Source organism: Nerophis lumbriciformis, linkage group LG18, assembly GCF_033978685.3.
Source record: "Nerophis lumbriciformis linkage group LG18, RoL_Nlum_v2.1, whole genome shotgun sequence".
NCBI classification, from domain to species: domain Eukaryota; kingdom Metazoa; phylum Chordata; class Actinopteri; order Syngnathiformes; family Syngnathidae; genus Nerophis; species Nerophis lumbriciformis.
In genome coordinates, this window is record NC_084565.2 from 30,500,791 (window position 1) to 30,515,780 (window position 14,990).

The 14,990-nt window shown below is 38.8% G+C and overlaps 1 protein-coding gene across 1 annotated transcript in view; it reads right to left on the reverse strand.

The window, feature by feature from the left end:
• The window catches only part of atf6 (activating transcription factor 6), a 74,078-nt gene that overhangs the window by 47,922 nt on the left and 11,166 nt on the right, over nt 1-14,990 (reverse strand). The window contains exon 7 of the mRNA XM_061978023.1: nt 10,803-10,957. Coding sequence (XP_061834007.1) covers nt 10,803-10,957 — 155 coding nt within the window. The remainder of the gene's footprint in view (nt 1-10,802; nt 10,958-14,990) is intronic.

The window sequence follows — 14,990 nt, forward strand, 5'->3', positions numbered from 1 at the left end:
ACACAAAGCTCAAACATCTGCTCTGCAGTTATTCATCCTCTGAAGTGTGACAGAGAAGCTGGCATGAACAAAGACACACGAGATAGTGGGAGAATTTTACTGCACATGACGGGATGGTGTTAAATAGACATGTTCAAGATGTCCGTCGGAGGGTCCGTGACACCCCCTCGACCCACAGAGAGCCCTTAAGTGCACGCGATGGAGCTTCTGCGGGGGAAATATTTACACCGAGATGCTCCTGCAGTTTCTCTGTTGTCTATGTGTGGACGGACGTGTTTATGGAGGGTGTCAGCGTTCGAGCACTGAGACACGCACAGAAATCTAATATAGGTCAAAAAGGGCTGAGCAATCTACACTTTCTACATTCTACAGCACTGCCTGTAAAATGGTAGTACAATTCAGATTTAAACCAACAATTTGGGGAAGAGCAAGAGTTCCAAAAGCTGTCCTTTTGCTTTTTCTTTGTTTTTTTGCAGCCTATTCTGAATGATGGACCGTCGACGTGCATGCGCAGCATACCTCATAGGACACAGGTGTCAAACTCAAATCTGGCCCGCCACATTATTTTATGTGGCCCGCGAAAGCCTGGAAATAATATGCGTTAATAAAATATATTTTCCAACTAAATATATTTGTTCTTTCCCTTTTGACATTAACAATTATGTACTGCATTCAATTACATATCTTTTAAAATTCAATATTATCAAAACCAAAATTTTGCATCATGTATTCCACAAATATTTTTTGTTAAAATAAAGATAAATACTGTACTTAATTATCTGCTTGACTTATGATTTCAAAACACAAATTATCAATCAAATTGTGGACTGTAAAATTTACAATAGATTTTAAGTTGGGGTTTTTTACCGTAAAATCAACTTTGATACTGTTTTTTTTCCATATACAGTAAGACAAAACATTAAAAAAACACACACAAAAAAATTAAAACAACAAGATTTTACGGTAAAAAAACAAAAATTTTACAGCTAAAAACAGTGGTATTGCTTCTCCATTCATTCCATTTCTTATATGCTGTAAAAAAAAAAAAAAATGCTTTTACTGTAAAATTCTGGTGACTCAGCTGCCAGTTTTCAAAATAAAATTAAAAACGTTTTTGAAGCTTATGTAAAAAAAAATATTGTTAATGTATTATATACATACACACATATACATATTCATATATTACTCATTGTTAAATGCGGCCCTCTGAGGGCAACCATAACTGCGATGTAGCCCTCGATGAAAACGAGTTTGACACCCATGTCATAGGACCTCAGTACAGTGAGCATCAAAGTAAACGTGGGCTAATAACCAAATTATGGGACAATATATTGCACCACAAATTATTGTCAATTGTCAGCTTTATGTTGAGACCAAGCACAAATGTAATCATAACACATATGGCTGGACAATTAATAAAATTGTAATCCTGATTTCGATTTTGGCTTCTCACGATCATACATCGGAAAAATCAATTAATGCACTGTGCAACGTGCATGCAAAAACCATGATGAATGCAGAATATCACGGAACTTGACATAAATGTAAGTGAAATGCTGTTATTGTGAAAAGAAGGAACATTTCTTTGGAAAAAATATTGTGTTTGGTAGTGCCCATTCATCCCCGAAACACTCAACCGCCCCGTCTTGAACTGACCAATGTCGAAACGGCAACTTGAAACGCAGACTAAACTATAAAACCAAAATTAGCAAGAACAATTCATACACCCACAGCACATCTCATGTGCCTGTGTTGATGTGAACAAAATAATTGATGTAAGATCAATGTACGAACAGGACAGCAGTACCAACTTCAGAGGCTCTCCTTTTTTTTGTAAACAGTCTCAAGTCGTCTCCAAACTCGTCATCTCAGAGCAGCAGCACAAAAATAATCATGTTTTCAGATTAATCGTGATTTCAATATCAATCAAAATAATCCAAAAGCAAGACTCACTTCTGGTAAATTAAGACTGAAGCAATCGATCCTGTCTAACAACCAGCCAATGGGGTGTCAAATATGAAGTCACGTGACACGGGTCTTGCAAATCAGCATAAAAAAGCAGATAACTGGGCTACCTTGGCATAATACAACATAATCAACATTTCAATGCGGCCCACTGGATATTTTCAAACTATACAAATGATTAAAATCTCAACTTTACACTGAACTACACTGAATATTTTACACTGTGAATTTTTTTTTTACACACACTTTTTTTACACCAAATTTATTTTCAATAAAATTGTCAGCATAATTTGATGGAAAAAAACGTACTTTCACAAAATTCAAAAGCAAAAAATTTGGTTACATAAATTCAGTGTCCAAAAAAAGCTTTCGTAATAAAGACACAAATTAACCTCCATAGACGTCTGCATGAGAAAGACTGACTTCTTTAGTGTGGGACCCCATCAATATGTCCCAAAAACTAAACATCTCAAAAGAAAATAGGGAGTTTTGCATGGACAGATTTATTTGCCTGTAAAATTTAAAAAAAAAATGGCTCCAGCCCCTGACCTAGAGAGTATAACAAAAAAAAAAGTTTCACACAATGACACGCCTCCTTTACCAAAACACCTTATTTGATAATCCAGTTCCCGCTACTTCTGTCCCTGGGGTAAAGCTGCTAAGATCTCAGGACTAATAGCCCTGCTGCTGATTAAGTTATTTGTGTTCCGTCTCCAGAGAAACCCCTGAAGTCTCACGGCACTCGATCTGGGAATTGTGCCACCGGGCCGAGCCTGGGAACGCGGCGAGTATGCAGTTACCAGGGAATGGAGGAAGGGGGACCTCACGTCAAACTGCAGCGGCATTTATCAGGCAACCTCACTTTGACAGGTGACGGCCTGAAACTGTCACTGTTTGCTGTTGAAAATAATTGAACGTGGAATATATAAATTTTTCTATGAGCAGATGTAATGCCTCTATTACCGTTTAAAGAACACAGTGGGCACGCTGCTAACAGCTGTCCTTGGATCCTGCACCCATATGTGTGCGTTTTATTGTGTTAAACAGATGAAGCGCTACCGATGGAGGACGCTGCGATGAGATCATCGAAAGGGGAGGGGCCTCTTTTGACAAGTCGTTGCAAAAATGTCTCTCGACTTTACTGGCGGTCATAAACATCGATCATGGTGGCCTGCCTGAGTGCGCTGCAGGTGAGATGATTGTCATCCTGTGCAGTACAAAAACATGATATAACTGGTCCAAAATCTGCAGAGGGCTTTGTTTACAAAAGCAAACAACGGCAGCTGTCTCTAATTAGCGCTAGATGCCAAAACATTGGCATGAACATCTGTGGCTGTAGGTGACTTGACTTCCCCGTGTAATTTTGTATTTACTCCAATCATGAGTGATCAGCATCAAGGCAACTTTATCTAGCTCTGTATGCGTTTTAAAATGTTGCTCCCCAGCTGTTGGTGTGAAACTCATGCGTGTTACACTTGTCGTACTGTTGTGTAGCGTTACAACCATATTTTACGGAGTATAGAACGACCGGTATATAAGCCGCACCCTCTAAATTTTAGAGAAAAAACATATATTTTTCCATATATTCGCCGCACCGCAGATATACAAGTTATAAAAATAGTTATTTCCAACGAAAGATTTTGTAAATGTTTATTTACATACCTTAATTGATTCCAAACTTTGTAACTGATCAAACAATACAGACATTATCGTCATGGGCCCACTAACTGCGGAAGTTACCTCTTCAATCCACTAAAAGGACTAAAATAACTCCACGCTGACGTTTTGGTGACTTTACTGAGGAATTTGTGAAACGGGAACAATACAAACAGAATGCCATTGTAAGTTAATAATACAAACCCAGACACTCGTAAACATCTATCCATCCATCCATTTTCTACCGCTTAATCCCTTCGGGGTCGCGGGGGGCGCTGGAGCCTATCTCAGCTACAATCGGGCGGAAGGCGGGGTACACCCTGGACAAGTCGCCCCCTTATCACAGGGCCAACACAGATAGACAGACAACATTCACACTCACATTCACACATTAGGGCCAATTTAGTGTTGCCAATCAACCTATCCCCAGGTGCATGTCTTTGTTAGGATATTATCTAATGCTAATGAGGCTAGCTTTATTACTGGGCGTGTGAAAAAAAAAAAAGATTTTAAAGTGAATCATGATCATTATTTGTAAAAATTGTTCATTCATAAAAAAAAAATCAAAAATGCATTAAAATTAAAAAAAATTTAAATTAAAAATAATTATATATATATATATATATATATATATATATATATATATATATATATATATATATATATATATATATATATATATATTTATTTTTTTATTTTTATTTATTTATTTTATTTTTTTAATAAATAAATCTGTCCTGTACAGCCACTTGGGCAAATCATATTGTTGATGTAGATGCCCATATCTGATGTACTGATTTACTTTAGAAAAGAGAAGTGTTGGATACTTCTCTTGTTGCGTTATTTTTTTTTAAATTTCAATATTCAAACCTTTGGGTCAATTTTTTTTTAAACAAAACCAGTTTTCTTTCAAGTAATAGGCAAATTTATCATCCATCCATCCATCCATTTTCTACCGCTTATTCCCTTTGGGGTCGCGGGGGGCGCTGGAGCCTATCTCAGCTACAATCGGGCGGAAGGCGGGGTACACCCTGGACAAGTCGCCACCTCATCGCAGGGCCAACACAGATAGACAGACAACATTCACACTCACATCCACACACTAGGGCCAATTTAGTGTTGCCAATCAACTTATCCCCAGGTGCATGTCTTTGGAAGTGGGAGGAAGCCGGAGTACCCGGAGGGAACCCACGCAGTCACGGGGAGGACATGCAAACTCCACACAGAAAGATCCCGAGCCCGGGATTGAACCCAAGACTACTCAGGACCTTCGTATTGTGAGGCAGATGCACTAACCCCTCTGCCACCGTGAAGCCCGCAAATTTATCAGAGGTGTTTAATTTATGGAGATATTTTGTTAACCATAGAACTAGCACCCAATGTTATCAAAGAGTATGGATTTTGAATCGAGAATCATTTTGAGTTGAGAATCGATTCCGAATCGAATCATTACCCCCAAGAATCAAATCGTGCAGTGCCCAAAGAACCACAGCCCTCTTTGTTACATTACGATAGCACGTACAAATATGCATGAAGCACTCCTACAGACATCACACATGGGACGATTTAGTAAGAGGGAATTGTTGTAGTTATATTGTAAAACTTACAAACGTTGCTTGGGAGTGATTAATAAAGAATTCAGATGAGTAGAAACACTATGGATGATTAAAAAAGACAGAACGGCTCTTGTACTTGCGGTTCAAAGCTTTAAAACAGCAGGAAATACTGTAGACATTCACTCGTCCAAAAGTTGGCGCCATAGCACAAACAATAACACATCATTTCAGTGTCTTTGCATGTGTTTTATGAAAACTATTTGCATTAAGGCCGGTAGCGAAAAAAGTAGTGGATTTTCATTTGGAATTTACGTTAATGCTGACTGAGCAATTAGCTCTTGACCGTTATTACAACATTGGCTCTGCTGCTGCTGTATTGACATATACACATGGTCAAAGAGAGCTACATTTTTTCATTACACTTTCTCAAGCACTCCAATTCAGCATTAAAGTTAAAAATTATCAATTGTTACCAATTGTTGCTTGCTTTCAAATTAAAGCACTTTGCTTTTTGTAGTTTAGGTAAATAAATGTGTTAGCTGTAACTTAATAATTATAAACATAATTTATCGTCGCTGATTAAAGTTGATAAATAGTTTCGAATTTTGTATGCTAAATATGTAGGAGGCGGACTATTTTTCTCTACAACATCAGTACGCCTGCACAAGCTTCTCAGTGTAAAAACATCAATCAATCAATCTGAAAAAAATCCTGAAAACCTGCTAGACTGTAACAATGCTGTATATCCCCATCATTCAAAAGCAATTACAGTAAATGGTGAAGGTAGGGTTTATTATTATTATTTTCATATTATTATTAAAAATAACCAACATATACATGCATTTTCTACTAATAACGGGACTTTTGTAAGCAATCCTCGCTGTCACTTTGTCTTACTTTGTGTTGCTCGTCATTGTATTACTTAAAATTGAATAAGGAGACCCACAGCAGTAACAATGTCAAAACATGTTCACAATCGTATCATCTCTAATATGCTTTGGAGACACTTGCAATATTAAAGCCATTCGGGAGCAAGAAACACGTTTTAGTTCATCATAACTCATCCCACTTTATACCTTTTATGGGTCTCCGTCTCTAAATCCCCTAATCCTTACAATGGCAGATTTGTGGAGCATTCTCATTCTGGAGTAGCAAAATCTCCCGGCTGTGCGAGAGCACCAAGAAATAGCAGGGACCCTGATCCCTGATGGTTGTTTACAGCTGTCGCAAACGCTTCATCCTGCACAACACCTGTCTGAAGCATGTAATCGTTAGCAGCCGTTTAACGCAAAGGAGATAAAATATCCTAACTATAGGTCACAATATAGTATAACACAAACTGGATGTATAGTAGATGGTAACACCTGGCACAGGAAGGCTGTTTTTAACAGGCATTTTTAACCGGCTCACGTTATAATGTAAAGTCCATCCCGCTGGTAAAGTGAGCGCAGCTGCATTTCACGACAAATACATTTAAAGTCACTATGACCAACGATTGGCCATTCAATTTTAACAGTGTAATAGTGCATTTTTCCCCTTACATTTTTTTTTAAAGGCTTCGCTACACATCTTCAAATGAATCCTGGAGTTCTGCTGACTATCTGTCAGTTAGTTTAATACGGTATGTGGGAGAGGTCAATTTGATCGTTTTTCATTAGCGAATAGGCTAACCTAAAATGATGTTGCTGTTAAGAATAAGAATAGTAATGCTGACACTGTAGCTAACATTGCTACGTTAGTTTTACTGACGTTTTTGGCCACATTTAACATTACACTGTTGAAAGTGAGACAGTAGAACTTCGATTTAAGACCCCCCATTAAAAAAACTTTTCGATTTACAAACCACAGACCAACTAAAAATATGCTTTGTTGTACAAACCTTGATTCTGTGTATGAACGTTTCATTCATTTAATGTGTGCCTGCAGGTGAGTCATTGTTTGTGGGCTTATTGATCTCAAGTGTCCATTCAGTCAGCGATAATTGATATATTGCTATATCGTGTGCTTTTTAAGTAGGGATGTCCGATAATATCGGACTGCCGATATTATCGGCCGATAAATGCTTTAAAATGTAATTTCGGAAATTATCGGTATCGGTTTCAAAATTATTGGTATCAGTTTCAAAAAGTAAAATTTATGACTTTTTAAAACGCCGCTGGGTACGCGGATGTAGGGAGAAGTACAGAGCTCCAATAAACCTTAAAGGCACTGCCTTTGCGTGCCGGCCCAATCACATAATATCTATGGCTTTTCACACACACACAAGTGAATGCAAGCATACTTGGTCAACAGCCATACAGGTCACACTGAGGGTGGCGTATAAACAACTTTAACACTTACAAATATGCGCCACACTGTGAACCCACACCAATCAAGAATGACAAACACATTTCGGGAGAACATCCGCACCGTAACACAACAGAACAAATACCCAGAATCCCTTGCAGCACTAACTCTTCCGGGACGCTACAATATACACCCCCCATTACCCCCGACCCTCCCCCCCCCCAACCCAACCTCCTCATGCTCTCTCAGGGAGAGCATGTCCCAAATTCCAAGCTGCTGTTTTGAGGCATGTTAAAAAAAATAATGCACTTTGTGACTTCAATAATAAATATGGCAGTGCCATGTTGGCATTTTTTTCCATAACTTGAGTTGAATTATTTTGGAAAACCTTGTTACATTGTTTAATGCATCCAGCGGGGCGTCACAACAAAATTAGGCATAATAATGTGTTAATTCCACGACTGTATATATCGGTATCGATTGATATCGGAATCGGTAATTAAGAGTTGGACAATATCGGAATATCGGATATCGGCAAAAAATCCATTATCGGACATCTCTACTTTTAAGTGTTATACAGCCTTTTGACATTATTGTTCTAGTTTTGCTACCTACAGTGAGTCTAAAGAAAGCAATGGTGGGTTTGATAAATTCAGGAAGTATTCACAGCGGTGTCGACACCGCTCCCTTCCCCCTACACTCATTTCCGCAGCACGCCAAAAAGATTAACTGACAAGGTAAAGTGGATTTTATTTTTTATTCGTAATCATTTAGCGACCTGGATGTTGAAGTTAAGGAGCTTTGTGATTTCACACTGTGAGTGCACCACAGGGCTAGTGACAGTGTGTGTGTGTGTGTGTGTGTGTGTCGTCAAGGCGGCTGCACGTAAGGACAGTTAAGCTAGTTGATGTTTTGACTTTGTTACCAAATAAAAAGTTGATCCATCACCCCCTATGATTGCTTGCTATACAATACTGTATAACGCGTTATATTGTGTTCAGAGTGTACAAACTTTTACTAAAATATGGACTTTTTCGAGGCTGGAACCCATGAATCATGTTTACCTTGTTTTATTTAGAGAAATTAGCTTTAAAATACAAACTTTTCTGTTTACGTACCCTGTTCAAGAACCAATTAAGTGTGTAAACCAGAGTTCCAATGTACATACAAAATGTACATTATTATTTATACTTATTTGATCTGCTCAGTGGCCTTGTGGTTAGAATGTCCGCCCTGAGACGGGAAGGTTGTGAGTTCAAACCCCGGACGAGTCATACCAAAGACTACAAAAATGAGACCCATTACCTCCCTGCTTGGCACTCAGCATCAAGGGTTGGAATTGAGGGTTAAATCACCAAAATGATTCCCGAGCGTGGCCACCGCTGCCGCTCACTGCTCCTCTCACGTGCCAGGGGGTGAACATGAGGATGGGTCAAATGCAGAGGATAATTTCACCACACCTAATGTGTGTGTGTGCGCATGTGTGTGTGACTATCGTTGGGACTTTAACTTAACTTTATTATGCCATCCCCGCAATCCACCATAGCCACAATTAGATTTTAGTCATTTGGGAAACACTGTACAGAAATATATGTAAAAATTACAACAGAGGCAAAATAGCGATACTTGCAAGACACATTAGCCTTGAAGCTACAGAAACACAAAACTGTTTACTCAGTCTGGCTTTTAAATTGTCTAAATTCCAGCATCAGAGCTTGATTTTGGACAACACACTTCCAATACACTTTTGTGGGACCTCTGACACATACCTAAAGTTGTTGAAATACACGATAAGACTTTTAAAGCTAAGATGAAAAATATATTTTGGGGGGAAAAAACACTACAAACTGAGATGAGGTTTGTCCATAATTAATGAGAAGAGCCCCCCCCCCCCCCTCTCTCTATTGTATGCTTTATTGAGTTGGTTAGGTTTACAAATGGTTTAGGACCATGTTTGTTTTGGCCTCCAGGGATTGGAATTCCTCCACACTGCTTTCAGGGGGTCCTTATAGACTTGTATTTTCACAGCCTTGAATTGGTTGTTGACATTTAAAAGACAACTTTACTTGTGAAATTTCACTGGAGCTTAGTCAGTCAAAATATTGTTCAAGACAAACAGCAAGATCAAGCTATTAGTTATTTTTGCTGTCGAGGTAATGCCAAAGATCCATGTCTTCCATATGCAATCACACTTCTTGTTACATCCTTAGAATAAGACGCAAAAACTAATTTGCAACACGGACGCCAAGCCAAACAGCCAAAGACAAAAACACAAAATGTGGAAATCCATCTCCCAGGAAAAGAATACGACAAACATAGCTGTGAGAACATTTCTCAAAATCATCACAAAAGGTCAGACAAGAGCGAGCAATCGAAAGCCGCGGCGCTGTGGACCCGAGCCTGAAACAACACAGAGGGTCTGTGTATCGGAGGCAAATAGCCTGGACAACGGGGACGAAAGATTTGTAGTTTAAGTTCAAACAGTGACAATGAGGCGGATGTGCATGTCAGTGCACAGATGGAGCATAACTGAAAAAGTGAGAAAGTCAGAAAAGAGTACTAATTTTGCACGTTCAAGACAAAAATGTGCAACGATAAACACAGAAGTAGACACGGAGTGTTACCAAGAAGAATTCTAACACAAATAGCACGTAGCTGAGATCATAATAGCTAATGAATAGCATGAGTAAAGGGATAAGTACAGGTTCCGATCGGCTTACATGTATGATGGTATTTAATGACTGAGACTGATTAACTCTGCCTAGTACAGGGGTCGGCAACCCAAAATGTTGAAAGAGCCATGTTAGACCAAAAATACAAAAAGATCTGTGCGCCCTGACCAAATATGCTTGATAAGCACTCCACATAAGTCAGTTACATCTACAAAGTTCACTGTTGTGCATTCATGCACAGTATAAAAAGATTGGTGGACAAAATGAGACAAAAAAGGAGTGGCATAAAAAATGTCTTTCTCTGGCATCGTTGAAGAAAGTTATACATGTATACAAACTACGATGAGTTCAAGTACCGCCAAAATTAGTAGGACAAAACGGCGCCCGCTAAATACTCTCAACAGAGAATCATGTTTAATATAAACAGTGGGAATTCTAACAATTAGGGAGGTTTGTGTCATGTTGTCCTCCTCCAGAAACCCTATTAAAACAAAAATATATATTTTCCCCCATCTTTTTCTATTTTCATACATTTTTGAAAAAGCTGCAGGGAGCCACTAGGGCGGTGCTAGAGCTCTAGAGCCGCAGGTTGCAGACCCCCGGCCTAGTAACACGTGGCAAACGTCATGTAAAACTGTGGCGTCACAAACCCATAAACGCTACTCACGTCGTCATCCGGAGAAGGGCTTTGAAGCGTGACGGAGACCATGGGTGGAGCAGTGACGGAACTGTCCTGGCCCAGGGTCGGCATGGCAACCACGCCGACCTGGGGGGTTTTGATCTGTAGCAACTGGCTCGGTTGAGACAGCATGATGGGCTGACCTGAGTAAGAGACCACAACACACAGTTAGCATTAATGCTATGAGTTTATTGCATTGTGTTACATTAACGTCAGTTAGCTTTAGGATGACGCCTTCAGACTGCACTTTTTATGGCCTCACACAGTAGAATTTTTTTTTGATCACCTTCCAATGAAAAACAAGCATCGCCAATATTTTTTCTTTATCCAGTGGAGGCACATACAGTACAATGTGCAGATCACAATAATAGGCACAGTGTTACATTAATACCCTAAAGACACTTATTTTATCAAATCGTATTAAATTGTGTATGTGTGAACCTAATAAAGTGACTGATGCATTGTGTGTACCCACTACTGTGACTGATGACAGTAATCTATCTTGTCATCTCCAACAAGAACATGTGCAGTTATTGGAACATATTAACTGGAAGCCTTATTAGTCAGTTATGTTTAAAGACACTCTTGCAGCTACAGATGGCACAGAACCTCCCTCGCCACCGCTGACCTCCATTAACCCTGCTCGCCTTTTTAACGACCGTCACAATGTTTACAGGTGGAAGAGTTGTTTACTACCTTTGACCTCTGGTCTTTGACTTCCACATTCCGAGCGCAGAGGTGTGTCATAAATGTGCATGTGTGGTTTAAAAACACATCACTTTTGGTTCTAAACTGAAGACGGACTTTTTTGCAGCAGAAGCCTGAACCACCAGACAACTCTTGTCATATAGAAGATATTTGACAATGATGTTTAGTATGGCTTTAAAATCTGCAGAATGCTCCTGGCATATAGATGATCTTTGACTAGCATTTTTGCTGTAGGTCCTAAAAAACCCCCAAATAATTCAGTTATCCAGGGCAGGGTTCCTAATCTTTTTGACCCCGGGGCGGAACTTTTCCACTAGAGAGGGGTCCTGGGTCCACTGAATAATTAACACTGAATTAGTAATCTTACTTTTGTTTTTAATCATATTCAATAATTACAAACCCCAAAACCAGTGAAGTTGGCACGTTGTGTAAATCGTAAATAAAAACAGAATACGATTGGCAAATCCTTTTCAACTTATATTTAATTCAACAGACTGCAAAGACAAGATACTTAACATTCAAACTAGAAAACGTTGTTATTTTTTGCAAATATTAGCTCATTTGGAATTTGATGCCTGCAACATGTTTCAAAAAAGCTGGCACAAGTGGCAAAAAAGACTGAGAAAGTTGAGGAATGCTCATTAAACACTTATTTGGAACATCCCACAGGTGAACGGGCTAATTGGGAACAGTTGGGTGCCATGATTGGGTATATAAGCAGATTCCATGAAATGCTCAGTCATTCACAAACAAGGATGGGGCGAGGGTCACCGCTTTGTGAACAAATGCGTGAGCAAATTGTCCAACAGTTTAAGAACAACATTTCTCAACAAGCTATTGCAAGGAAATTAGGGATTTCACCATCTACAGTCCATAATACCATCAAAATGTTCAGAGAATCTGGAGAAATCACTGCACGTAAGCGATGATATTACGGACCTTCGATCCCTCAGGCGGTACGGCATCAAAAAGCGACATCAGTGTGTAAAGGATATCACCACATGGGCTCAGGAACACTTCAGAAAACCACTGTCAGTAACTACAGTTCGTCGCTACATCTGTAAGTGCAAGTTAAAACTCTACTATGCAAAGCCAAAGCCATTTATCAACAACACCCAGAAACGTCTAAGATGGACTGATGCAAAGTGCATAAGTGTTCTGTGGTCTGACGAGTCCACATTTCAAATAGTAAAAATGCCCCTGTGCCAACATTTTTGCAATGTGTTGCTGCCATTAAATTCTAAGTTAATGATTATTTGCCAAAAATAAATTAAGTATCTCGGTCCAAACATTAAATATCTTGTCTTTGCAGTCTATTCAATTGAATATAAGTTGAAAAGGATTTTCAAATCATTGTATTATGTTTTTATTCACGAATTACACAACATGCCAACTTCACTGGTTTTGGGTTTTGTATATCTAACCTACTTACAGTTTACAACACTGGCACATGATTTGAAACCATATGTTAATCACAAAGATGATTATTTATTTAGCACAAACCTTAGGATTAGGTCAGGCTGATTAGAAAAAACTAACGAAATATACTGCATAAGAAATTAATCATAAATAACAGACAAACATTTTGTGTTAAATTGTTGTGCTAAAAAAAAAAAATCAATAATTAATATGTTTCTAAACTAAACAGTCAATAAAGTTTAAGTGCAAATGAAAATACAGCTTCACCACTTTAGTCACATTTTTTGTGCTTAAGAAACTGTTCTAAGACTTTAGCTCCAGACTTAATTGTTTGTTTGAGATTGTCATTACTGCTACAAGTGGTGGAAAAGTGTATCAAACTGAATAATACTGCGTATATCACAGCTGAGAAACAGATATTTTTTGGCAGCCCTATAGGGGGCACACGTGGCCCAACAATGGGCCCTGGCCCTATGGTTAAGAAACACTGAAAAAGGGGATCTCTGACTCGCACTTTTTTCCCGGCAGGCCCCTAAATAAAGCAGCGCACTCCTGTACTATATATTTTTTCTGTAGATCCTTAAAAACAGCAGACTGATCCTGTCTTATGGAAACTTTGACTAGCATTTTTGCAGTAGATCTTTAAAAACAGCAGAATGATCCGGGTATGCAGAGGATCTTTGACTGGCATTTTGTCTGCACAATTTGTATAGAGGATCTTTGATTACGGTAGCATTTTTGCAGTAAGTCCTTAGAAACAGCAGAATGCTTTGGTTATGTGTCAGGCTCTTTGAGTAGCATCTCTGCAGCACACCCCTGTCATATAGAGAGGATCTTTGACTAGATTTTTAGCAGTGTGTCCTTAAAAACAACACAGCACTACGGTTCCATCTACTGGTATGCCAAAGAATCACATATTAAAATATTTAAACACAGTGTTGCAAATCAAACTGTGCGCAATGTTACCGTGGCCAAAAACATTAAATATACTTTTTAAATAAAAAATATGCCTTGTTTTTAAGTAATACTTAGGCCTACTAGGCTACTGCAATTCACTGTTGGTCATCAAGTGTTTTCTGAGGTGGTTTTGGTGGTAAAAAAGTTTAAGAACCACTGATATAGAGAATATTTGCCTAGCATTTTTGCAGCATGTTTCTTTTATTATACAGAATAATTATTTGCAGTAGGTCTTAAACTGCAGAGTCCTGTCATATAGAGAACTAGTTTTATGACTTAATGATAACAACCCAAAAAATGTCCCGTTTTTTTCTTTTTATCTAAATTCAAACGCAATAGGTAGCCCTACAGGAGCAATGACTTCCAAGAATCATTCCTCAAAACAAACCAGCAACAGCCTGTCAGAGCTAATCAAGTAGTTTGCCAGTCCTGCTAATTAGTGCACATGGTACCTACCACTTCAAAATTAGGCCGATGAAAGTCAGATGATTATAAAAGCCTCTAGAGACCAGTTTGTTCTTTATGAATAACATTAGTCAGAGCGTGACGACAAATGAGAACATTTCTTGTTGTTTTTCTTCACTCTGCTCAATGACTGCCCACCTATGTTGTGAATATTCAAGAGGTAATCCTAAAAAGAAGTACAAAAAAAACAGCACATGCAACTTTACACCTCTATTTTGGGTTAGAAAAGTTAGACTTGGCTATTAGCAGTCTTGGCTTTTAGCACGCCAGTGACAAAACCAAGTTCAACTCCAAGTCAAGAAGCGGTCAGATACACTGCCTTGGGTTCTGAAGATAACAGCAGTATTTTCATTGGTTTAATGCGGCTCTAGAGCCACATGCAGCTCTTTAGCGGCGCCCTGGTGGCTGCCCTGTTTAATATGTTTGTGTTTATGCTTCACTGATGAGAGTATTTGGCGAGCGCTGTTTTGTCCTACTAATTTCAGCGGCCCTTGAACTCACTCTTGTGTGGACTGTGACTCAACAGTTTGTTTACATGTACAACTTTCTCCGACACTGCCACAGAAAGACGTGTTTCATGCCACTCCTTCTTTGTCTCATTTTGTACACCAAACGTTTTATGCTGTG